Here is a 23890-nt window from a genome sequence, read left to right on the forward strand (position 1 = left end):
GGATGGCCATTGGGGCTGCCAGCCAAGGGTCTGTTGCCCCCTGGCAGGGGCACTGCCCGGCTCGCGGGCCCCTGACTGCCAAGATGGATATTGCTGCCGCTGCAGGAGCACGTGGCCTGTGCTGGCCTGGCAGCCCTTGTGGAATCTTTGGATGATAAAAACAAAAGTGTTTGTTTTCTTCTGCTCAGATTACCCGAAAATTCAGGCTGAATTCTGAAGGCAAACTTGAACAGACAGTCTCCATGGCAACCACTACACAGCCCCTGACTCAGCATCTGCACGTCACGTACAGGAAGGTGACCCCATGACCCCGGGCGGGGCTGCCTGCCTGGGGACCTGCACCGCAGGCGTGGGTGTGGCCGCGTCTCCTGTAATGGCATAGAGAAACCAAATAAAAGGCCTTTATTTTTATGGGTGAGCATTTTCAATATTATCACTTGTGTAGACTACATTTCTTTCATCTGCTGGTGAAGAATTTGTTTTCAGAGTCTTCCCTGAAAAATTTAAAAGGGGTGACATTCTCTCATTTTTTCCTGCAGTTTTGACAAGATGCTTCTCTCATAGCTCAGTCAGGAAAGAATCCGCCTGCAATGCAGGAATCCTCCTGCGGTGCAGGAGACCTGGGTTCAATTCCTGGGTCTGGAAGATCCCCTGGAAACAGAAATGGCAACTCACTCTAGTATTCTTGCCTGGAAAATCCCATGGACAGAGGAGCTGGTGGGCTACAGTCCATGGGATCGCAAGAGTCGGACACAGCTTAGCAGCTAAACCACCACCAAAACACTGAGGAGTCTTCGGCAGTCAGGAATAAGCTGAAGACACAGGTTACTTTTAAGAGCTGAGCACACAAGGCCCCCATTTCCTAGTGGACAGAGGGCATTCCCAAGGCACGAGGCGGGCTGTGAGCCTCAGCGTCGTTGCGTGAATGAGACCTGATTCTCAGTAACGCACCTGCGTTTGTCCTGTTTCCAGTGGAGTTGTCCACACACACGCTGGCCCTCCACCCGCGCCCGCATCCGCCAGCGCGGGCCCCGCACCTGTGGTTCGCACACTCTCCCTTCTGGTGGCTGGAGCGTCTCGTGGTGAATTCCATACAGTGCCACCTGTCTCAGCGCTTCAGCCTGTGCACAAAAGCAGAAAAAGCCTTTCTCTTTCTTCCTAACGGCTCGGTCTCCACCACGCCCTCCTCCTCCCTATTTCTCCCTCCTGGAGGGGACAGGGGCGCAACTGGCTTCCCCAGGAAAGTACGGAGACACAGGGCGAGGGCGCTGTGCTCGAGGGCAGGGTCCGCGCCGCAGCCTCACGGCCGTCACACACCCGGGGGCACAGGCACCGCGGGGGCTGGGGTGCCAGCGCCTGGAGTACGAGGAGGGGCCGGCCAGCACCCCCATGCCTGGGGCGTGGCGGCCCTGCTGGGCGCCCGGGGAAGGGGAGGTCTGTAGGGGCTCGAGCCGTGGTTCGTCCCGAGGCAGTCCAGCTGTGCACCCAGACATGCCGCGCACCCCTGACAGGCGACAGTGTGGGGCGAACAGGACGGCCTATGCCCCTCCACGAGGCGAAACAGGAAAGGAGGGCGTGGCAGGGCCCGAGCGAGTCCAGGAACTCCGGGCTGCAGGGGGACCCCCGTGGCCCAGGCCTGTCCTCCCTGAGCCCCCCATCTGGGGTCCCCATAGTGGGGCTCTGCCGAGGTCGTGAACCTGAGGCTCCAGGTGGCCCCATCCTTCAGAGCCCAGGGAAGGTAGCAAGGCCGTCCGTGTGGTCGCAAAGAATGGGACGCAAGTTAGCAACACAATGGCAACCAGCAAGGCCCCAGGGCTGTTGTGTCCTGAATGCTGGCGGAGACAGAAACCCCCTCCAGGTGGCAGCCACCTCTGCCGTCCACAAGACTGTGAGGGCAGGCACAGCCTTACCCCCTGGGCCCCGTGGACAGACGCCCCACCTCACAATCTCTGACATGCCTTGGGAGTCATTTCTCCATAGTCCGGACGTCAGGCCCTGACTTTGGTTTAGGTGGCTGCCTGTCACCCTGCTGTTTGGGGGCTCTGCTTGTCGCTGATGAGTACCAACCTCCTTATCAAGTTGGGCCACACTTTGTGATCTGTCTGAACGAGCTTTCTTACCACTCAATGTCAGTAGGCTGAGGGTTTTCTTCCTGGCCGACAGCTCTGTCTTCACATCTTTTTGGCTCTAACTGTCCTAGGGAAACAAGGCACTTGCACTTTGCTTGGAAACTCCCAGCTGGACGCCCGGGTCACTGTTCACAAGCTCTTCCTGCCTGCAGCCTAGGACACACAATAGCCAAGCACTTGACAGAAGTCCCCGTTTCCATCTGAAATCTCATCTGACTGGCCTTTACACCTGTCCAAGTTAGTAGATGGAAGCCTTGCTAAACTGGAGCCGGGAGGGAATTCCCTAGTGGTCCAATGGTACCCTGCTGTTACCGCCCAGGGCCTGGGCCAATCCCTGGGCAGGAAACTAAAATCCCACCAGTTGCACAGCATGGCCAAAACATTGTGTTAATTTAAAAAGTGTTGAGTGGGCAGGCCCCAAGGAGGCACTCTCAGCCAGCCCCGCTGGATGTCACCACAGGAGGGGACCACCTGGCCTCCAGCCAGAAGCCGGTCACCACCCACAGGGGGAGGGGTTTCTCCCTGCCCAGCAACAGCCCAGCCAATGAGAAGCCTCCATGCCTCAGGCCCCGGTGCCTCCAGTGGACTGTTGACAGCAGCCCCTCCGGCCTCCGTCTCCTATAAAAGAGCTTCCTCTCCTCTTCCCTGGGCTTGCCTATCGTTCACCCCCGTTTCTGACCTGAAACGCAACACTTTGCTGTTCCTGAATAAACCCACTGTGTTGATAAAAAGTTGACTGTTTTATTGTCCAAGTCAACACATCCATGTTCCTCCCCACGTTCTGCTCAGGCCACTCGGGTATTCTCTAGGAAGACTGAGGTTTCTTGCACTGCTCTCCTCTCTTCTCGGGTCCCCAGCATCGCCCAACCGTGCGTTCGCAGCACTGGATGCTTTCTAGCATCCGTCTTCAAACTCTTCCCACCTCTGAGTCCCAAAGCCACCTCCACACGTTTAGGTACTTGTTACGTCTCTAATGACTCTCTGACGGTCCACGGACTGGCTGGCTTTTAACCAACAGGAATTTACTTGTCAGTGTCCTGGAGGCCCAGGACCACGGTGCTAGTGACTGGCTGACAAGGGACTTTTCTCCTGGACAGCTGCCCACTGGACCTCACGTGTGGGAGGGCTGGGCTGGCTCTCTGGGGTCACCCAGACAGGCACTCATCCCAGTCACTAGGTGACTTTAGGACCTAGTCCCCCCGAGGCCACACCTTCTTCTCCCATGATGTTGAGGTTAGGATTTCAGCGTATGAACTTGGGGGAAGACAGACATTCAGACAACAGCTCCAAGGGAGCCTGGAGGCTGAGGCCAGAGCCATCTCTGTTGCTGGAATGATGGTAAGAGGACCTGGGAGCACCGAAGAAGCCCACTCCCTCCCTGCTACACTGCAGACTCCTCCCTTCTCACAGCTGGGTGCGGAGGGGTGGGCAGCCCCAGAGCAGAGCAGAGACGGTGGGGCATGACACAGACAGAAGCAGATGGCCACACAGTCCTCTGGTGGCCTTCCTCTCCGTACCCAACCATGCCGCTGACGGGGCTGGGAACGAGGGCATTCCCAGCCCCTTCCTTGTTCCTCTGCCCTGTTGCCTGCAGCCTGGAGGGAGGACCACCCTTCCCAAGGGCTGCCCGGCGGTTTACCCATGCAGTGTCCGCCCGCCTCACAGGGCTGATGCCACAGCACAGACGGTGGCAGCCTGCCTGCTTCGTTCTCAGTTTCTCACACCCCACCCGCTTGGATCAGCCCCTCCGCAGAGCTGCCCAAGGGCCGTCTCCTAACCCTGTCCTCATGCCTGCATCTGGTGGCAGAATTCTCTTAGAAAATCTTCCCTCTATCCAGTTAGGCTCAGGTTGGGTTCCTCTGAAACAGTTCATGCCGGAGCCAGCAGAAACGCTCGTCTCTTCCCCCACCCGTCCAGTGTTAGAGCAAGCGTGCAGGGACGCCGGGGCTAGCCCGGGACCAGCCTGCTCACGCCACGCCTCCCTCCACCCCTCCTGCTTCTGCTACAAACCCAACACTCCTGGTATGTTTGATGCTATCTAGTCAAGTCCAGTCTCTGGCAGACGGAGGGGCCCACGTGACCCTACAGTTAGCCGGACGGAGACCCTGATGGCCTCTGCCCACTTCCTGCCCCAGCACCTCCCTCCTCTCCAGCGGGGGTGGGAGTGAGAGGCCTGGGCAGGATCAACTCCCTTTACGAAGTTTTCTCAGGTTTTTCCACTGAGCTATTTGCCATCGCATGGCCATCCACTCCATAGTGCTTCAGCATGGGATACGTGTATTCTTTGAGAAAGAAAGAAAAAACAACTGTGCATCCAACTGACATTTCCAATTCTGATTCTTAGGTTATAAAATTTCTTAAATTCTTGTTTCACCTCTTTTAAGAAAAACTCTTTTGTTTATCATTATTTGCTTTCTCCTGCAGGACACACAGGACTTCCTGATGGCTCAGGGGTAAGGAATTCACCCACCAATGCAGGAGACACAGGAGATCCAGGCTCAGTGCCGAGTTGGGGAGCCTGCCACAGAAGGAAATGGCAACCAGCCCCAGTATTTTAGCTTGAAAAATTCTATGGACAGAAAAGCCTGGCAGGCTATATTCCATGATATTGCAAAGAGTTAGACAGGAGTGAGTGATTAGTGCTCACAACTAGAGCCTGGGGTCTAGTGGGGTCACAGAGTTGGACAGAACCGAGCAACCAAACCACCGCGGGACACATGATTAATTCAGAATAGTAATAGTGTCAATAAGACTACTAATTGAGGTCAGTGTTTTGCTATTTTTTTACAGCTATCACACTGAGTATATAATGTTAAAAAATATTATAGTTGGAATAACTAATTTCTCTGGCTGCTTATGTCACCAAATCAGCATACAAACTCATTTGTTTATTTCTAAAATTGACTGTTTCTCTTAAGTTAGCTTTCCTTATGCAAAACACGGGACTGACCCTGTTGTCAATAGTGTAAAACAGGGACTTCCCAGGTGGAGGGACTGGGACTCTGCACTCCTGGCGCAGAGGGCCTGGGTTCCGTCCCTGGTCAGGGAACTAGACCTCATGTGCTCCAACTGAGAATCCAGATGTTGCGACTAAAGATCCCACGCACCGCAAGGAGGAGCAAAGCCCGGCCCAGCAAGGGCCCAGAGCTGCCAGATACACAAGCAAAGAAAGAAACCCTGTAAAGCCAGCTGCATTTTGCTTCACGTGGGTGAAGAGCCCCCCCAGGCAGGTCCGCCACAGTCCATCAGCAGATGCCTTGATGCTGGGCCTCTGGGCTGTTTCCAGTCTTTTGCTAATCAAATATTGTCATAATGAATAACTACATGCGTGTCATTTTCGGCTTCTGCCAGTGTATCTTTAGGACAGATTTCTCAAAGTAGGATTACCAGTCTGAGGGCAAACGCACGCGGGGCTTGTCCAGGTATTGCCCTTCCCCATGGGCACTGTGCTGTTTGCCTCCCACGGCAAGTGTGAGGTGCCCTGCCCCCAGCAAGTCTGTGGTCAGACCTGGATGTGGCCAACCTGGTAGGTGAGGACTGGGGTCCTGGGATCCTAGGGCAGTTTGGGTCTGCATTTCAGCTTTTTCTTTCCTTCTTGACTTTTGAGGCTGAGTAAGTTCTTTTGAATTATAAATAATCTTCCTGATTTTCAACTATAGCCTTTCATGCAGGTGAAATGCAACATGAAGTTCACTGTTCCACAGCGTCCACACGAGTGTGAGGCTGAGCACTTTGTACACTCGCGGGAGTGCAGCTGCCGCCTCTGTCTGCTTCAGGACAGCCCTGTCACCCCAGGAAGAAGCCCCATGGCCCCCAGTCACTCCCCCTGCCCACCCCACACACCACCCTTTGCTTCCTGCTTCAGGCTGCAGCAGCTTTTGAATACGTTAAATGTCATAAACACTTTTCCCATCAAGTATATTGATATATATGTTATAAACATATATAAATGTCATATAAACACTTTTTCCGATGAAGCATATTGATATATATGTTATAGACGTATATATAAATGTCATAAACACTTTTCCCAACAAGTATATTGATATATATGTTATAAACATATATATAAATGCCATAGATACTTTCCCCATCAAGTACGTTGTCTTTTCTTGTTCCTGGATTTTTGTTTCATTGTTTCTTAAACTCTCATGTACTGTTTCTCGGCGCCCTTTCGTCTCCTCTCCGCAGTGAGCGGGGCTGCTCTTCACTGCAGAGGCTTCTCCTTACGGCAGCTCCTCCTGTTGCGGAGCCCGCACTCAGTCGCTGCCCCACCGCGGCGTGTGGGGTCCTCCCAGACGGGGTCAGACCTCCACCCCCTGCTCCGGCAGGCAGATCCTCACCCTCTGTGCCGCCAGGGACATCGCTTGTTCTCGGCTTTTAGCTCACATTTGGGGAGACTCCCAGCTACAAAGAAATTCACACATTGCTCCTGGCACTTGCTTCAGTTTTCACACTTGGCTCTTCGGCCCATTGTGACTTGTCTCACGTCTGGTGTGACGTTGGGTTCGATGTGGTCTTTTCCCGTGTGCTGACTGCTAGTCACATCATTTGCTGATGACCTCGTCTCCTTCGCCTCACTGTGAACTTGGTTCTCCAGGCTCCAGGGTCTGTCTCTGCGGGCCCACATCCCTGTGGCCGCGTGTGTGCATGTGCAGACCCAGAGGCAGGGAGGTCCAGATCCTCCTTTCTCTTCTTGGAGAGGTTTTCTTGGCTGCTTTTTCCTTCCTCTCATGAGACTTTATACTTAGCTTCAGATTCAGACAGGGAGACGCACTCTGGTACTTTCTCAAGAGGAGGATGCTTTGCTCAATCATGTCCCACTGTTCTGTGACCACATGGACTGTAGCCCACCAGGCTCCCCTGTCCGTGGATTCTCCAGGCAAGAATACTGGAGTGGGTTGCCATTTGCTTCTGCAGGGGATCTTCCCGACCCAGGGATCCAACCCGCGTCTCCCGCATTGCAGGCAGAGTCCTTACCGTCTGAGCGACCAAGTAGTTTCATAATGATTATGTTAAATTTATAAACTTACTTACTTGCAGAGAAACAGCTTTACGAGACTGTTTTCTTCTAGAACAAAGGGTTTCCTCCGTCTGACCAAGTGTAAGGTGTCCTTGAGGAAGCTTTAGAGTTTGCCTTACACGGGTCCCCATTTCTTCTCCATCTTTCCCTCGCAAAGTCATCTTCTGTGCTGCTGTAAAGGGCTCCCCCCTCATCCCGCGCGTATCTTCTGCCCAGCGAGCCCCCCACAGCCACTCTCCCCACGGGGCCTGAAACATGCTTTTCTGACTGTGGCACCAGCTTCCGGGGCTGGAAATGTCCCGGGGGCTGATCCCAGTGATGGGAAGCAGGGCGCTGGGGGACCCTTCCTCTCCCCCACCCCCAGCCCCAGACTTTCTGCCTCGGGCACCCGTGGGATGCCCTCTCCCTGCGGATGGAGCAAGCGGAGCTAGGAGGTGGTGCTGGCCCCCCACGTGCTTCCCAGGAAGGGAGCTGAGGAGAGTGCTCCCAGGGGGCATGGGATGGGCAGTGGTCCCGATGGAGGTGCAGGGCCACCCATGTGCCCAGGAGCCGACCTCCGGGCTCTTCCCACAGGAGGCGGGCCAGGCGGCCCCTGTGGCTGTCTGCTGCCCCCTGCCTGGTACAGAAAGGGAGCCAGGGCAGAGAGGCCACGTCCAGAAATGTGCCTGCGGCCGGGCCGCCCCCGCTGGGGCCGGGGGGCACTGCAGTGAGAGGTCGTGGGGAGGCTGGCCACCACGAGGGGCAGGGCTGCGTGCACGCGCGCGCCAGTGTGTGCATGTGCGCGCGGACCCGGCGAGGCACGGGGCAGTGAGGCGGCCTCCCTGAGGGGCCCCGGGGCGGCTCTGCCATGCTGATCCATCATGGCGGGGCCACTGCCATCCATCGCGGGAGGGCGGTGCAGGCGGGCAGACAGGCACCCTCCATGGCCACTGCACTTTATTGGGGTCAGACACACACCATCATCCTCATCCACGGGCTCTCGCGGCCATGGCTCTCTGCCACACGAGGACCCTGACACACACATGGGGCACACGTTCCCCCAGAAGCGGCCCAGGAGCCACCACAGCCGCCTCACGCTCAGTGTGCAGGGTCAGCCAGCCCCATGGCGCCTCCAGCCTCGGCCAAGCCAGAGGCGCCTTCGGGCCGAACGTGCACGGCCCCTCCGTCGAGGACCGAGGCCAGCTCCGGTCCTGATGCTCTCCCTACACGGACAGGGCTCCCACTTCCTGCTTCAGGGCTGGGACGTAGCGTGGCCTTCTGGCCCAGGAAAAAGGGGGCGGGCAGGGCTTCTGGGGGCAGCAAGGCGGAAGGGTCGGCACTGAAGCCCAGCTCCAGGCCCCGGGGAGACCCTCATGCCTCCGTCCAGAGGGTCTGGGCTTTGGAGGAGGGGCTCAGGGCAGGGCCTCCAGCGTCCACTCGGGGGCGGCTCCGGGGGTCTTCCCGGCTGCGGTGGGGCGGAGGGCCCCCTGGGCTCCTGCCCGAGCCAGCATCTCATCTCTCCGGCAACAGCATGAAGAAGGCGGCCTTCAGGAAGCGGCCAAAGCTGCAGAGCACGGCCACCAGCCAGTGAGAGTGCAGGCCCGGGTCGGTGCTGACCACGCACTGGAGCACGTCTGTCTGGGAGGGCAGAGGGCACAGTCAGGGCCTGGGGGGCGCAGTCCCACCCCACCCGAGGCGGCTGCGCCGCTCAATGGGGTGCCTGCGGTCCAGCTGGACGAGGGCCCGAGGTCGGACATGAAGAGGCAGGGCTCTCCCGAGCAGGACACGCCCTGTGTCCCCCTGCGGACGCCGTGGGGCACGACCCCTTAGAACAGGAGCCCAGTGGGCAGCCACTCCTCACTTCCCTGTTTCTCCCTAGTCCTGCTAAGGAGCAAAGCCCTGGAGCCTGACCTCTGGCTGCCCTGGCAGTCAGCGTCCTAGCTGCCCCGGTGCCCAGCCCCGCCGGGCCCAAGGACAGGATGGGCAGGGGACAGAGCTTCCCCTGTCCTGCCTGCGGTGAGTCACCCTGGCAGTCAGACCCTCCCTGCCTCCGCCACCCCGCCTCCACTGTGGTTCCAGCCCCAGCCCAGGACTGACCGCTGTTCCCGCTGCCGGTGGGCTGCACACACCTCTGCCACCACCCACTCTACAAAGAAGGCACTGCTCCCAGCAGCCCCCAGGCCGGGCCAGCACTGGGCAGGTGGTGGGGGATCCAGAGACAGAGGAGGGACGTGGCTCTGAATCCCCGTGGGCGGGGCAACAGGCTTAGCTCTGGGGGGTGGGCACGTCCCGGGTCAGCCTTGGGGCAGGGCTCCAGCCCGTCACCCCCCACCCCGCGGGCGTCCAGGTGCTCGACCGCCGCCCACCCGGCCCCTTGCACGCCCTCACCCATCCGCCACGCCTCCGCAGCCAGGTTGCCAGCGTCTTCCGCACGAACTCCCCGAGAGAGTCGACGAGGGCGTGCACCAGGGCGGGCTGGGCCTGCCGCACACAGTCCACGGCCAGCCCCGCGGCCACCAAGTACAGGGACACGACTTTGCCCCACGTGATGCCTGCAGGGAGAGAGAGAGAGATGCTGGTCACCACAGGCCGCTTAGGGCCAGCCCGCAGGGTCACATGAAAGGGCTGAGCCTCCTGGAGCCACACGCCCGCCACCCCAAAGGTGACTGGGGTCAGCACCCAGGGCTAGCCTTGATCACCAGCTCCCAGTCAGACAGGGGGCCCGGCCACCTGGTTGCCGTGCAGTCCCGGCCACCACCTGCTCAGGTCAGCTCTGCCAGCCCCATGGGCCATTCTGAGATGTCCTAAGCTTCTGTTACACACCTGCACACCTGGGCCAGAGCCTGGCGAGGACCCAGCCCACCTCCGCTGGAGAAAGCGGTGGGGCAGAAACGCAGTTCGGCAGAGAGGGGCCTGAGCGGGTCAAGGAGGGCTCAGGGACCCGGCCCTGGAGGCACTGAACAGCAAGCAGCTCCAAGCTGCACCTGCCCCAGCCTGGATGTCACCGGGACAGAGCAGGGCGCTCGCCGTGGAAAGAAGCTGAGGTCCAGGAGGAAGGCCCGTCCCCAGGCACCAAGCTGCTGAGGGCAGAACCAAGACGGAACCTCCCTGGGAGGAGGACAGACGCGTGACAAGCTGGGGGTGAAGGCCCGCCAGTCATCAAAAGCTCCTTAATACATAAGAGATTCTGTACGTGAATGGAAAAAAGACCCCCTGCAGACGGGAAGGACTGCCCACTCCAGTATTCTTATCTGGGAAATCCAAACAGAGGAGGCTGGCGGTCTACAGTCGATGGGGTCCCAAAGAGTCAGACATGACTGAGCAGCTAACACTTCCACTTTCAATGCTTTCTAAAGAAATAGGAGCACAAATTATGAGTAGCTGATTCATAAAATAAAAACTACTAATAATACACTTCAGTTCAGTTCAGTTCAGTCGCTCAGTCGTGTCCGACTCTGCGACCCCATGAATCACTGCTACTGCTGCTAAGTCACTCCAGTCATGTCCGACTCTGTGCGACCCCACAGACAGAAGCCCACCAGGCTCCCCCATCCCTGGGATTCTCCAGGCAAGAACACCGGAGTGGGTTGCCATTTCCTTCTCCAATGTGTGAAAGTGAAAAGTGAAAGTGAAGTCGCTCAGTTGTGTCCGACCCTTAGTGACCCCACGGACTGCAGCCTACCAGGCTCCTCCATCCATGGGATTTTCTAGGCAAGAGTCCTGGAGTGGCTTGCCATTGCCTTCTCCGCATGAATCACTAGACATAGTCAATAAAGCAGATGATTTTCTGAAACTCTTGCTTTTTCAATGATCCAATAGATGCTGGCAATTTGGTCTTTGGTTCCTCAGCTTTCCTAAATCCACCTTGAACATCTGGAAGTTCATGGTTCACATACTGTTGAAGCCTGGCGTGGAGAAATTTGAGCATTACTTTGCTAAGGTGTGAGATGACTGCAATTGTGCAGTAGTTTGAGCATTCTTTGGCATTGCCTTTCTTTGGGACTGGAATGAAAACTGACCTTTTCCAGTCCTGTGGCCACTGAGAAACCTGTATGCAGGTCAAAAAGCAACAGTTACAACTGTACATGGAACAACAGACTGGTTCCAAATTGGGAAAGGAGTATATCAAGGCTGAATATTGTCACCCTGCTTATTTAACTTACATGCACGGTACATCATGTGAAATGCTGGGCTGGATGAAGCACAAGCTGGAATCAAGATTGCCGGGAGAAATATCAGTAACCTCAGATATGCAGATGATACCACCCTTATGGCAGAAAGCAAAGAACTAAAGAGCCTCTTGATGAAAGTGAAAGAGACGAGTGAAAAAGCTGGCTTAAAACTCAGCATTCAGAAAACTAAGATCATGGTGTCCGGTCCCATCACTTCATGGCAAATAGACGGGGAAACAGTGGAAGCAGTGAAAGACTATCTTCTTGGGCTCCGAAATCACTGCAGACGGCGACTGCAGCCATAAAATTAAAAGACACTTGCTCTTCGTAAGAAAAGCTATGACCAACCTAGACAGCACATTAAAAAGCAGAGACGTTACTTTGCCAACAAAGGTTCATCCAGTCAAAGCTATGGTTTTTCCAGTGGTCATGTATGGATGTGGGAGTTGGACTATAAAGAAAGCTGAGTGCCACAGAACTGATGCTTTTGAACTGTGGTGTTGGAGAAGACTCTTGAGAGTCCCTTGGACTGCGAGGAGATCCAAACAGTCCATCCTAAAGGAAATAAGTCCTTAATATTCATTGGAAGGACTGATGCTGAAGATGAAGCTCCAACACTTTGGCCACCTGATGCGAAGAGCTGACTCACTGGAAAAGGCCTGATCCTGGGAAAGATTGAAGGCAGGAGAAGGGGATGACAGAGGATGAGATGGTTGGATGGCACCACCGGCTTGATGGACATGAGTTTGGGCAAGCTCCAGGAGTTGGTGATGGACAGGGAGGCCTGGCGTGCTGCAGTCCACGGGGTTGCAAAGAGTCAGACACAACGGAGCGACTGAATTGAACTGAACTGAATACACAAGACATGTGAAAATGCTTACCCTCACTGACAGTCAAAGAAGCATCAATTAAAACGAGATGTAAAGGATAGTCTATCAGGTTGAAAATTCAAAGTGGCAATGTGCAGATCCAGGTATCGGTGCAGCATGGTCCCTGTCACGGGAAAGACAGCTGAGGGCACTTGGCATCACCTGTGAAAGGACACCCCCTGGGGGCCGGACCCTGGTTCGGCAGGAACAGCACAGGTGGGGAAAGCAGGCCCCAGACCCCTGTTCCCGGACACGGTCGGTCACAGGAGCACAAGTCAACGCAAATGAACGCTTGCTTACAGTCACTAAAAGGTGGGAATGACGAGACAGGAAGGGACGGTGAGGGGTAGAGCAAGGTGGGCGCCTACCCAGCGGAGGGCCGTCTGGCCTACAGGGGCAGAGCTCCGACGGGGCCAGGACGGCGCCTGCCGAAGCAGCGCGCCCGGGAACGATGCAGACGCGGGTGAGTTCATTCCTGACGCGGAGGGGCCGGCACAACTGGGGCTTCCCTCAGGGCTCAGGGGCCAAGACAACGAGCTCCCAGGGCAGGCCCAGGCGTCAGGGAGCTCGACCACACACACCCCGTGGTGAGGCCAAAGAATGAGCAAAATGGTTAATCAGACATCACGTGAATTTCGCCTCAACTAAACGAAAACGTGAAGATCTTTTTTGTACAGTTCTGTGTATTCTTGCCACCTCTTCTTAATATCTTCTGCTTCTGTTAGGTCCATATCATTTCTGTCCTTTATCGAGCCCATCTTTGCATGAAATGTTCCCTTGGAATCTCTAATTTTCTTGAAGAGATCTCTTGTTTTTCCTATTCTGTTGTTTTCCTCTATTTCTTTGCATTGATCACTGAGGAAGGCTTTCTTATCTCTCCTTGCTATTCTTTGGAACTCTGCATTCAGATGCTTATATCTTTCCTTTTCTCCTTTGCTTTTCGCTTCTCTTCCTTTCACAGCTATTTGTAAGGCCTCCTGAGACAGCCATTTTGCCTTTTTGCATTTCTTTTCCATGGGGATGGTCTTGGTCCCTGTCTCCTGTACAATGTCACGAACCTCCGTCCAGAGTTCATCGGGCACTCTATCTATCAGATCTAGTCCCTTAAATCTATTTCTCACTTCCACTGTATAATCTTAAGGGATTTGATTTAGGTCATATCTGAATGGTCTAGTGGTTTTCCCTACTTTCTTCAATTTAAGTCTGAATTTGGCAATAAGGAGTTCATGATCTGAGCCACAGTCAGCTCCTAGTCTTATTTTTGCTAACTGTATAGATCTTCACCACCAAGATAGTCACGATAACGTGATCACTGACCTAGAGCCAGACATCTTGGAATGTGAAGTCAAGTGGGCCATAGAAAGCATCACTACGAACAAAGCTAGTGGAGGTGATGGAATTCCAGTTGAGCTATTTCAAATTTTGAAAGATGATGCCGTGAAAGTGCTGCACTCAATATGCCAGCAAATGTGGAAAACTCAGCAGTGGCCAAAGGACTGGAAAAGGTCAGTCTTCATTCCAACCCCAAAGAAAGGCAATGCCAAAGAATGCTCAAACTACCACACAATTGCACTCATCTCACATGCTAAGTAAAGTCATGCTCAAAATTCTCCAAGCCAGGCTCCAGCAATATGTGAACCATGAACTCCCAGATGTTCAAGCAGGTTTTAGAAAAGGCAGAGGCACCAGAGATCAAATTGCCAACATCCGCTAGATCATGGAGAAAGCAAGAGAGTTCCAGAAAACCATCTATTTCTACTTCATGGACTATGCCAAAGCCTTTGACTGTGTGGATCACAATAAACTGTGGAACATTCTGAAATAGATGGGAATACCAGACCACCTGACCTGCCTCTTGAGAAACCTGTATGCAGGTCAGGAAGCAACAGTCAGAACTGCACATGGAACAACAGACTGGTTCCAGATAGGAAAAGGAGTACGTCAAGGCTGTATATTGTCACCCTGCTTATTTAACTTATATGCAGAGTACATCATGAGGAACGCTGGGCTGGAAGAAGCACAAGCTGGAATCAAGATTGCCGGGAGAAATATCAATAACCTCAGATATGCAGATGACACCACCCTTATGGCAGAAAGTGAAGAGGAACTCAAAAGCCTCTTGATGGAAGTGAAAGAGGAGAGTGAAAAGGTTGGCTTGAAGCTCAACATTCAGAAAACAAAGATCATGGCACCTGGTCCCATCACTTCATGGGACATAGATGGAAAAACAGTGGAAATAGTGTCAGACTTTATTTTTGGGGGCTCCAAAATCACTGCAGATGCTGATTGCAGCCATGAAATTAAAAGACGCTTACTCCTTGGAAGGAAAGTTATGACCAACTTTGATAGTATATTAAAAAGCAGAGACATTACTTTGCCAACAAAGGTCCGTCTAGTCAAGGCTAAGGTTTTTCCCGTGGTCATGTATGGATGTGAGAGTTAGACTGTGAAGAAAGCTGATCGCAGAAGAATTGATGCTTTTGAACTGCGGTGCTGGAGAAGACTCTTGAGAGACCCTTGTACTGCAAGGAGATCCAACCAGTCCATTCTGAAGGAGATCAATCCCTGGGTGTTCATTGGAAGGACTGATGCTAAAGCTGAAACTGCAATACTTTGGCCACCTCATGCGACGAGTTGACTCACTGGAAAAGACTCTGATGCTAGGAAAGGTTGGGGGCGGGAGGAGAAGGGAACGACAGAGAATGAGATGGCTGGATGGCATCACCGACTCTGTGGACATGAGTTTGAGTGAACTCCGGGAGTTGGTGATGGACAGGGAGGCCTGGCGTGCTGTGATTCATGGGGTCGCGGAGAGTCGGACACGACTGAGCGACTGAACTGAACTGAAACGAAAACGTGAAAACCACAGGAACCAGGCCGTGTCGCGCCCCAGGCCCACCTGCTGATTCGACTCCCACCCGCTTCAAACAGGTCCACATCTGAAGCCCCCGAGCCAGCCCTTGGCCCCCGGGACCACCCCCTGCCGCCAGCCTTGGGCCCACTCCCCCAACCTCAGCACCGCCCACGGGGCTGCCCACCCTCAGGGCTCCGCTCACGGGCCCCCTCCAAGGGGCACCAGGCCGCGGGGGTGCCACGTCCTGGTGACGGCGCCATCACACCCTGCTCCCCGTTTACCAGCCGTGGCGGGCCCCCTGGACTCAGCACCCCAGGTGGACACGCGGGCTCCACATTTCACCTGGAGAGAAAAGCTCTGGTCTTGGAGCTGCCAGCAGGCTGGTCTCCCGTGTGGGTCTTGGGTATGTCCTATTTTCTCTGAGCTCTTAGCATTATTTTTTATGGAGCTACAGTCTCACTACCAGGCTTCCCTGGTGGCTCAGGTGGTAAAGAACCCGCCTGCCATGTGGGAGACCAGGGTTTGATCCCTGGGTCAGGAAGATCCCCTGGAGGAGGGCATGGCAACCCCCTCCAGCATTCTTTCCTGAAGAACCCCATGGACAGAGGAGCCTGGCGGGCTGCAGTCCATCAGGTCGAAGAGTTGGACACAATGGAGCAACTAAGCACACAGCAGTCTCACTACCATCAATTCATCCTTCTGAAGTGTGAGATCCAAAAAATTTTAAAAGAAGACCCAGATGGGACTTCCCTGGTGGTCCAATGGTCAAGACTGCACTTCCAGCGCAAAAATAAATTTTAAAAAAAAAGTGAGATCCAGTGTTCTTAGTGCGTTGACAATGTTCCACAACCACCACCACTGCTGAACTCCAGGCATTTCTACTCCAAATGCCCCATGAGCACGGTGTCCCTGTCACCACAGCTCCTGGCAACCTCGCCTCTCCTCTCCTCTCCTCTGTGGATGACCTGCTCTGGACATTTCACATGAATCAAATCACACAGTAGGCCCCATTTTGCGTCTGACTCCAGTCAGGGAGCGAAACGTTCTCCAGGTTCCTCGTATCATCGTGTTCATCACCACCGCGTTCCTTGTTAGGGCGGAGCAAGGCTCCATCGCGTGGACCGACCACCCATCAGGAGACGAACCTGGGCGGGGGTCCCTCCGCTGCTTGGCTGTGAGGCTCTGAAGGTCCACGGACAAGCCCTTGTGTGGACACGTGGCTTCCCTTCTCGGGGGCGAACCCCAGGGCGTGGAACTGCAGGGTCAGGTCGGGTGACCATCAGAGTCACCCCACTGAAGCAGCTGATAGGAGGTCTACCGTGGCGGCTCGCGCCTTGAGGCCTCTGGCACAATGGGCTCCGGTGGCCTGCCTCCACCCCCAGGGGAGTGATGGACGTGCATTTCCCTGGACGTGCATTTGACTGACGAAGGTCAGCGCCTTCTCACGGACATCTCGGAAGAGACGACTGTTCAGATCCTTTGCTCATGTTTAAATGAGGCTGCCTTTTTAGCACAGATTTCTGAGAGTTCTTTATCTCATGTATTTTTTTATCTTTCCATGGTAAAATACTTTCTTCTTGTAATGAGAAGTAAAAAAATGAAAATACTTGCCAACTTTATGTTTTCCCACCGAAGGGAACCGAGAAGCCCCTTCAGCCAAGATTCAGCGGGAGCATCAACCCGCCACTGCGTGTGGGGGGCTCGGCAGCGTGGAGGGTGCGGGCACGTGGGGGTGCACCCCAAGCCCTACCCTGCAGTCCTCGAGCTGCCCACCCCACCGGCCACAGCCACAGAGGAGAGGGACTGGCCCAGGAGGGCGAGGGGAACGTGGGTCCAGCCCCGGGGTCAGCGGGCCAGGCCCAGCTGCAGGGAGAGGCCGCAGGGGTTCTAGGGTCCAGAGAGGTCGAGAAACGGCCTGCAGCGCACGGGGGCAGACCGGCGTGGGGGCTGCCGCAAGGAGGGGGCAGAGCACGGCCCGGCGGGCGCGGGGCGGAGGGTGAGCAGCTCGGCCTGGCGGCCGGGGAGCTCGGGCCTGCGGGGCACAGCCCCTGTGGTTTCAGACTGAGCACCACAGGCCACCGCGGCTGCATGCCTTGTGCTGCGTCCCCAGGGCACACCTCCCTCCCGGCGCCCCGGGCCCTCCTGGAACCCACAGCCCTTCTGGGCTCGTCTCTGGTCACAGGCCCTGAGTGGGCTGGGCAGGCAGGGCTGGAAGCTCTGGCCGGCCCCCCACCCTCCCGCCACCGCCCTGGGCCCCAGCCTGGCCCGCCCAGCTGCATTCCCAGAGATGACCCTTCCTTTTAAAGCCAGCCCTCGGCTCATAAACCAGCTGCCTGCCCGACAGTTCGGAGACACACAGGCGGCCACCCCCATGCCGCGTCAGGCCGGGATCGGCCCGGGGGTAGGGGGGTGTCTGCTGTGCCCCTCCCACTGCCTTCTCCACCAGGCCAGGCTGGATGCCCCTGAGCCCCACCCTGGGGAGGGCTGTCAGGCCCTCCAGGGCACCTTGGTCTCTCCCCACCCCTCAGGGTCCTGCCTGTGGTGACTGCTGTGCGAGACCCGCGCTGACCCTGTGGTCGTGTCCCCCACCTTCAGCGCTGGCCTGCCCACCAGGGGTCAGGAGGCCTCCTCAGAGGGGGACACGGGAAGGCAACACCCCAAGGGTGGGGTCAGCAGACGGGGCCTCTGACGGGCCTGCAGCCCCTCCATCTGGCCCCCTGTCTTCAGCGGGTGAGCAGAGGGTCCCCCTCCGGGTAGGGACGGTCGTCTGGGTGCCTCTGCCCCGAAGCCCTTCAGTGCTAAGTGCACCTCGGCTGAGCAAAGGCAGGGCGAGCGCTGGGTCACACCAGCAGTCAGCCAAGGGCTCGAGGCCTCCTGTCTGCCTGGGGCCCTCCTCTGCAGCAGGTTGTACCCCCAAAGCCCCAGGAGGAAGGGGGCCCTCCCTACTCTCAGTGCTGCCTGTCTACTCACACCCGTCCTCCAGCCGGGATGCAGCCCTGAGCACTCAGCTGTGGGCCCGCGTGGACCCCTCCCCGAGGCTGGGACCACCAACCGCGCCTCAGGGTCCCTGGCCAACGAGGCGCCAGGTGCCGGTATGACCCAGGGGGCATACCGGGCCGGCCAGAAGAGGGGCACGCTGGGCCGGGTGCTGGAGGACACACAGGATCAGCCCTGCTGCCCCGGGCAGGGCTCTGCTCCTGGACGCCCAGCAACGCCTGGCGCCTGCCCCCTACCAGCATACCAGGACCCGGGACCGAGGCAGGTGCACCGAGCAGGGCACCAGGTCACAGGTGGACCACGGGAGCCCACGCGCTTCCCAGGAGGGGCCTGGGGACGAGTCCGGGGGTCTCCCGTGAGCCTGGAGGCAGGTGTGCGGACAGGAGCAGCAGAAGGTGCCCTCAGGTGAGGGCATGGGAAGGAGGTGGCAGGGACAGACGTCGCCTGCTGCCAGGGCCCAGAGGGAGGCTCTGGGAAGCCCACGGGGCTGTGGGCCAGCCAGGCGACCCAGGTGAGGCACCCCTCTCCAGGGAGCCTTTCGGCCAGGCACACCCGCTGCAGGGCGCCACTCCCGTGGGGGGGCCGGCCTGCAACGCGCCTCTGCCTAGCAGACGCCAGTGCAGCGACCCCGCGACTTTTCAGGTTCCAGGAGCCTGGCAGCGCCCAGGGAGGGGGCACCGCACTGCAAGAAGCCCAGGCCCCACTCCGGTGAGCAGCAGCGCCAGCTGGCGGCCTGACACACGCCGCCAGCCAGGACTTCCGGCCAGGGTAGCCCCAGAACCCCACGAAGGGCCCGAGCCAGCAGCCCCGCAGCCCACCGCCCTCGGACCCAGGGAGGTTCCCCGACAAGCCCACCTGTGCTGCAGGCCCGGCCCCGATGACCCCCAGGCCCCAGGCCCTGCTGGCACCGTGGGTCCCTGGCCTGGACACGCAGCCTCACCTGCAGAGAAGATCTGGGTCGCCACAGCCAGGAAAGCGTCGGTCACCACGGGCTCCGACTGCAGGGAGAGGCTCAGCTGGCGGGCCACGTTGCGGTAGACGCTGGGCCGGATCAGCTCCAGCTCGTCCGCTGCGCAGGCACAGGGGCAGCTCAGAGGGGTCCCACAGGCCAGGGCGCCAGTCCACGGCCGTAGCGGGGGCCCTGACCCCAGCCCGATCCCGGATCCCCAACCTGTCCCATGCCCACCCGCTTGACACCACCCCCAGGGTCCCCAGGGACAAGGCCAGGGTGGTGGTGGTGCGGTGGGCACCCCAGACCTGCCTGTGGGCTGCCCCTCTGACAAGTCAGCCACGCCCCCCTCTCCCTGGGGCAGAGCCGGCTTGGCCGGTGCGGCGGGAATCCCGGGCGTGCCTGCTCGGTGACTCACAGCACACAGCAAGCTGCCCGGGCGGGCGGCCAGCCCCAACGTGGGCAGGGCGGGGGCCAGCAACCCCACACAGGTGGGGAGCCCGCGGCTGCCTCAGGGTGGGGACAGCCTCGCCAGGCCCAGCGTCATTCAGGAAACCAGAGATGAGCCACTGCCCGGAGGCAGCAGGCCTGGGCTCCTGGTGCCTGGTGGGGATGCCCTTCGGTGAAGGAACGCCCTCGTGGGGCCCCGACGACACGGTGTCTGCAGGGACATGCCAGAAACCCTCATGGCCCACACACTGGGTTCCCCCAGCCTGGCCGCTTCTCCAGCCAGAGCAAACAGGGAAATGCTTCCCACTGGAGGTCCCGGTGATAAGGGCGCCGCGGGGGCCCTGGGGACAGCTGCACTCCATCCAATTCAGGAAGATCTGAAGCCAGAGCAGGACTGAGGCTGATGGAGCCACGGGGGCGGTGGCATGGAAACTCCCAGGGCGGGCCTGGCAGGCCACTCCCATGCACAAACCCGGGGGGCAACCGGGGACTGGCCCCAAGAGACCAGCTGCGGGGGTGCGCCCCCACCTCTTCCTATTTGCTGCTGCTCCTGGAGCTGGGCATCTGTGCCGGGGAGGGGCTGGGGGTGCTGGGGGCAGGGGACGGCTCCAGGCCGTGACAAGGGGCAGGGGGCTCACGTGGAGCAGCTCACAAGGGCTGCACACTGGGGGTCCAAGCTACCTCCCTCTGGGGCCCCCTCAGCCGCCTGGCAGATGCTGAGCCCAGGGACTGGCCATGAAAGCAGCTGGGGGAGGGCCCTGAGGCCTGGCCCCGCGGAGGGCCAGCGTGGGGCACTTGGCTGGACTCTGCTCCCCTGGTCCAGGCCGGAAGCATCCCAGGCTCCCTGGATCCGAGGTCACAGTTCGGAAGGGACAGTGATTAGTGGAGCCAGCAGCGGGGCTGTCCAGACAAGTGCAAACAACAGGGACCCTGGCCCAAGGCCCTGCTCCAGGCAAGGCTGTGGAGCTGGGGGCGAGCAGGGCCGCAGGGCAGGCCAGGACAAAGGAAGGACTTCCTCCCGGCCACTCCAGGGGCCTCTCAGCAGTCTGAGATACCGAATTCTCCAGGGCCCTCTGGAACGTTCAGCCCAGACTTGTCCCTACAGCACAGCTGGAAGAAACGGTTTGAGCCCTGGCCTCAGGGGAGCACAGGCACTCTGGACCTTTGGCTGAAACCTCAAACCCCACGTGCTCCCCTCCCCCAAGACCCAGGTGGGACACCACCCTCCTGCAGCTCTCAGCTGAACACCACGCCAACACTCCTGGGCAGACCAGGTCTACACAGCCCTGCCCCCAAGGTCCACAGAATACAAAGGCTAACAGATAAGAGTGTCAGCCTGAGAAGAGGCAGGCATCCTCTTCCAGGGGATGCTCCCTCCAACCCAGGGTCCTAGGCCAGCCTCTCAGCCCACTGTGTCTGGAGAGCCACCCAATCAGGGTGCCATCTGTGCCCCCACGCCCCCTGGGTGCACACTCCCCGTGTGGAATGTCATGCCGGGCGGTGCGGGACTGGGCAACCTTAGTCCCGGTGGTGAAATGGGCTGAATGAGTCAGCCAAGAGGGTCCCTCCATCTCTGCAGTCCTTGGAGAAGATGGAGGCAGTTAAGCCGATAACCCCAGAGTCAATTACCCCTACCCCCATGTCTACACAGCAGGCCGTGTAGTCAGGGTTTGCGGCTGCCCAGCCTCACACGGTTTCTGCTCTCCTGGGCACTAATTTCCACAGGAGCCCAGGGAGGCCTCCAAACCCAGGGAAAAGAGCAGCCCACGCAGGTCTGCAGCCAGTAACTGTGAGGACCTATTTTCCAAAACAAACATCAAGACACGTGGTCCGACAAAGGATATTTGTGCCCAGCTGAGTACAAGGGTCACTCTGGAAATTTAGCCACGAAAATATCATTCCTCCCAGAGTTTTCTATTCTTTATGGCCATGATGTGTGCAATCTAGGCTCAGCAGGCAGACGGGAGGTCTGGCGGGTGCACAGGCCGGCTGACGCGGGGAGCTAGGAGAGGGGGGTGCTGGAGGGAACCCCGCCCGCCTTGCGCGATAGATCCCTCAGGGCGCCAGGACCAGCCCCCTCCCTGCCCCGGAGGGAAGACAGAGGCCCGGCCACCCGGTGGGCGGCCAGTGCAAGGACAGCTGTACCCGCGGCGCTGCGTGTCCGCCCGACCGGCTGGAAGGGGCAGCCTGGGGACCCCGCCGGCCGGCCGGGCCCGCACTCACCCAGGCGCAACAGCACGGCGCACACCTCCGCCAGGCGGCCGCCGGGGAGCGGCGCGGCGCGCTCGGGCGCGCTCCAGGAGAGGCCAGCGCGCAGCAGCCGCGCGTGCACGAACTCGCGGCCAAGCGCCTTGGCCTGGGCCACCAGCTCCTTGTCGGTGGGCGAGCGGTCAAAGGCGTCCATGATCTCGGCAGCGAAGACCGAGGAGCGCCGCAGCACCTCCATGGCGGGGACGAGGGCGGGGGCGCCGCACCTGCGGGCAGACGGCGCTCAGACGGGCCCCTGTCGCCCCGGCCGGGCTGCGAAGGGGAAGGCCGGCCGCGCGGAGGGCGGGCGGCGGGGCGCGGGGAGGGGGCGCGGCGCGCGCCGGGGCGCCCCGGGAGCCCGCGCGGGGCTGGGCTCCGGGGCAGGGCCCCGGCCGGCTGCGGTTGGTGCGCCAGATCTTTAAAAGCGCGGAGTCACATTCTTTCAGATGCCAAGCTCAACCACAAGGATCCTCGCGGCCGCCGAGGATAGGAGGCACCGCGGCGAAATGGCGATTTGCTCCGGGGCCGCCGCACCCGCGCGCGAGACTAGTGCGCGGGCGACGGAGGCGTGGGCCCGGCCCGACCTGCGCCCAGCGGGCGGCCGCCGGGACCCCGGCCCGGCCCCGCGTCCTGGGCCGCCCGCCTCCGCGCCTCGCGATCCTCGGGGCCCGGCCCCGGCCTCGCCGTGCCCACGGCCCCGCCCGCCCGCTCACCTCTCCCGCCGCACGTCCCGGGCGCGGGGGCCGGGGACGGCTGCGGCCTTCAGGACCTGCGGGCCCCCGCCCCCGCCGCTCGGGGTCCTCCCATTCAAAGCGGCGAGGCCGCGCGCCCCGCCCCGGCGCCCGCCCAGTCCACGCCGCGTCGGCCGGAGCGCCGCGTGCACGGGGCCTCGGGCCCTCCCGGGGCTCCGGCGGCGGCGTCGGGGCGAGGGGAGCCCGGGCAGCACTGCGCGGCTCTCCGCCGGCTAGAGGCGAGGCTTGGGGCTTTGCCTTCTAAGGGAAAGGCAACCCCGGGGCGGAGCCGCGGCCGGAGCTTCCCCGCCGCCTCCCCGCTTAAGGAGGACCGGGCTAGTTCCCGGGGCGCGCTCTGGGAGGCTGCGGGCGGGAGCCGTCCCCGCCTGGCCCGGTGAGCAGGGCCCAGCGCGGCCCCGGCCGCGTGGGCTCACACCCGGTTCGCTAGCTTATTGAGTCCTAGCGGTTCTTTATGTATCCTGGGTGCCGTGTCCCTGGTCTTACACATGGCTGGACGTTGTATCCATGGATGCATATTTGTGTGTTTTGTGTTGAAGTTATTGCCGTTATCTTCTGCTGTCTTTGGTGTTGCCTGTGTTGAACAGTTTTCTCCACGACGTCCGATTTGTCACTTTTCTCACCTTCAGTGATTTTTCACTAGGACATTCCCTTCTGTTTTAGAAACTTAATTGTTTTAGCATTCACATTTATCTCTGTGATGGATTGCAGGTTAATTCTTGTGAATATTGTGGTAGGGGTCCAGCGGACCATCATTGTTTATTGCAAAGACCATCCTCTTCCCACTGAACTGGAGAACAGTCCGCATTATAAACCAAGCGACTGTGTATGTGAGGATCTGTTCTGGGTGCTTTTCTGCCCCACTGTTCCATTTGTCTCTTTTTCGTCATGTGGGTTCTTATTTCCCAGGTCAGGGATCAAACCCACGCTGTGGAAGAGTGGTTTTAACCAGTGGATAGCCAGGGACATCCCTGTTTCTCTACCTTTAAGTCAGCATCCCACAGTTCAAACAACAGGGTGCACCCACTTGCCTGAGTTCATGGGTATACAGCAGTGCACCCAGTGTCTGTAAGCGCATCCTCTTTCCACGTGCGCATAGGATGTCAGACAAAACAGATCATGTCCTGGGCCAGGAAGTCTCAACAGATTTCAAAGGATTAAAATTATGCAAGTGTGTCCTCTCTGAACTAAATTAAAACTCAAAAACAGGAAAGTTACCAGAAAACCTCCAAGGACATGGAATTGAATATCACACTTCTAAATCACCAATGAGCCAAATAGCAAATCACAGGAAAAGTTGTGGAATAATTGAAAATAAACAGTAGTGAAAATACGGCATATTAAATGCTGTGGAAGACAGATAAAGCAGTCCTTTGAGGAAAATGTATAGCTTTAGAAAAAAGTTTGAAAATTAATGCTCTGAGCTGCAACTCAAGAAGCTAGAAAAGGAAAAACAAATTAAACTCAAAAGT

General features: G+C 58.3%; 2 protein-coding genes across 8 annotated transcripts in view; one reads left to right on the plus strand and one right to left on the minus strand.

The window, feature by feature from the left end:
* THAP4 (THAP domain containing 4) overlaps positions 1-411 on the plus strand; it is a 34827-nt gene extending 34416 nt beyond the window's left edge. For all 6 annotated transcript variants that reach the window (XM_055403888.2, XM_055403890.2, XM_055403889.2 and 3 more), the window contains one exon: positions 189-411. In XM_055403888.2, coding sequence (XP_055259863.1) covers positions 189-308 — 120 coding nt within the window. In that variant the 3' untranslated portion in view covers positions 309-411. The remainder of the gene's footprint in view (positions 1-188) is intronic.
* Positions 412-8071: 7660 nt separating this feature from the next.
* BOK (BCL2 family apoptosis regulator BOK) lies at positions 8072-22652 on the minus strand. Of its 2 annotated transcripts, none has more exons than XM_055403898.2 (5): positions 22383-22652; positions 21646-21896; positions 18964-19092; positions 9520-9683; positions 8072-8765 (listed from the first exon to the last, which is right to left on the minus strand). In XM_055403898.2, the coding sequence occupies exons 2-5, from the start codon at positions 21866-21868 to the stop codon at positions 8679-8681; spliced, it is 603 nt and encodes a 200-aa protein (XP_055259873.1). In that variant the 5' UTR covers positions 21869-21896; positions 22383-22652; the 3' UTR covers positions 8072-8678. The 2 variants fall into 2 exon arrangements, with proteins under 2 accessions (XP_055259873.1, XP_055259871.1); XM_055403896.2 differs by having other exon boundaries at positions 8072-8769; positions 22383-22644.
* Positions 22653-23890: the final 1238 nt, after the last annotated feature.

Source organism: Moschus berezovskii, chromosome 4, assembly GCF_049115385.1.
Source record: "Moschus berezovskii isolate FMDL1 chromosome 4, NW_MosBer_1.0, whole genome shotgun sequence".
Taxonomy (NCBI): domain Eukaryota; kingdom Metazoa; phylum Chordata; class Mammalia; order Artiodactyla; family Moschidae; genus Moschus; species Moschus berezovskii.

Coding starts and splice junctions, on each gene's coding strand:
- BOK (XM_055403896.2), bottom strand. CDS start 21,868: ATGGAGGTGCTGCGGCGCTCCTCGGTCTTCGCTGCCGAGATCATGGAC. Junction 19,093..21,645: donor CGCCGTGCTGTTGCGCCTGG/GTGAGTGCGGGC, acceptor GTGCCTGCGCAG/CGGACGAGCTGGAGCTGATC. Junction 9,684..18,963: donor GACCCAGATCTTCTCTGCAG/GTGAGGCTGCGT, acceptor CTCTCCCTGCAG/GCATCACGTGGGGCAAAGTC.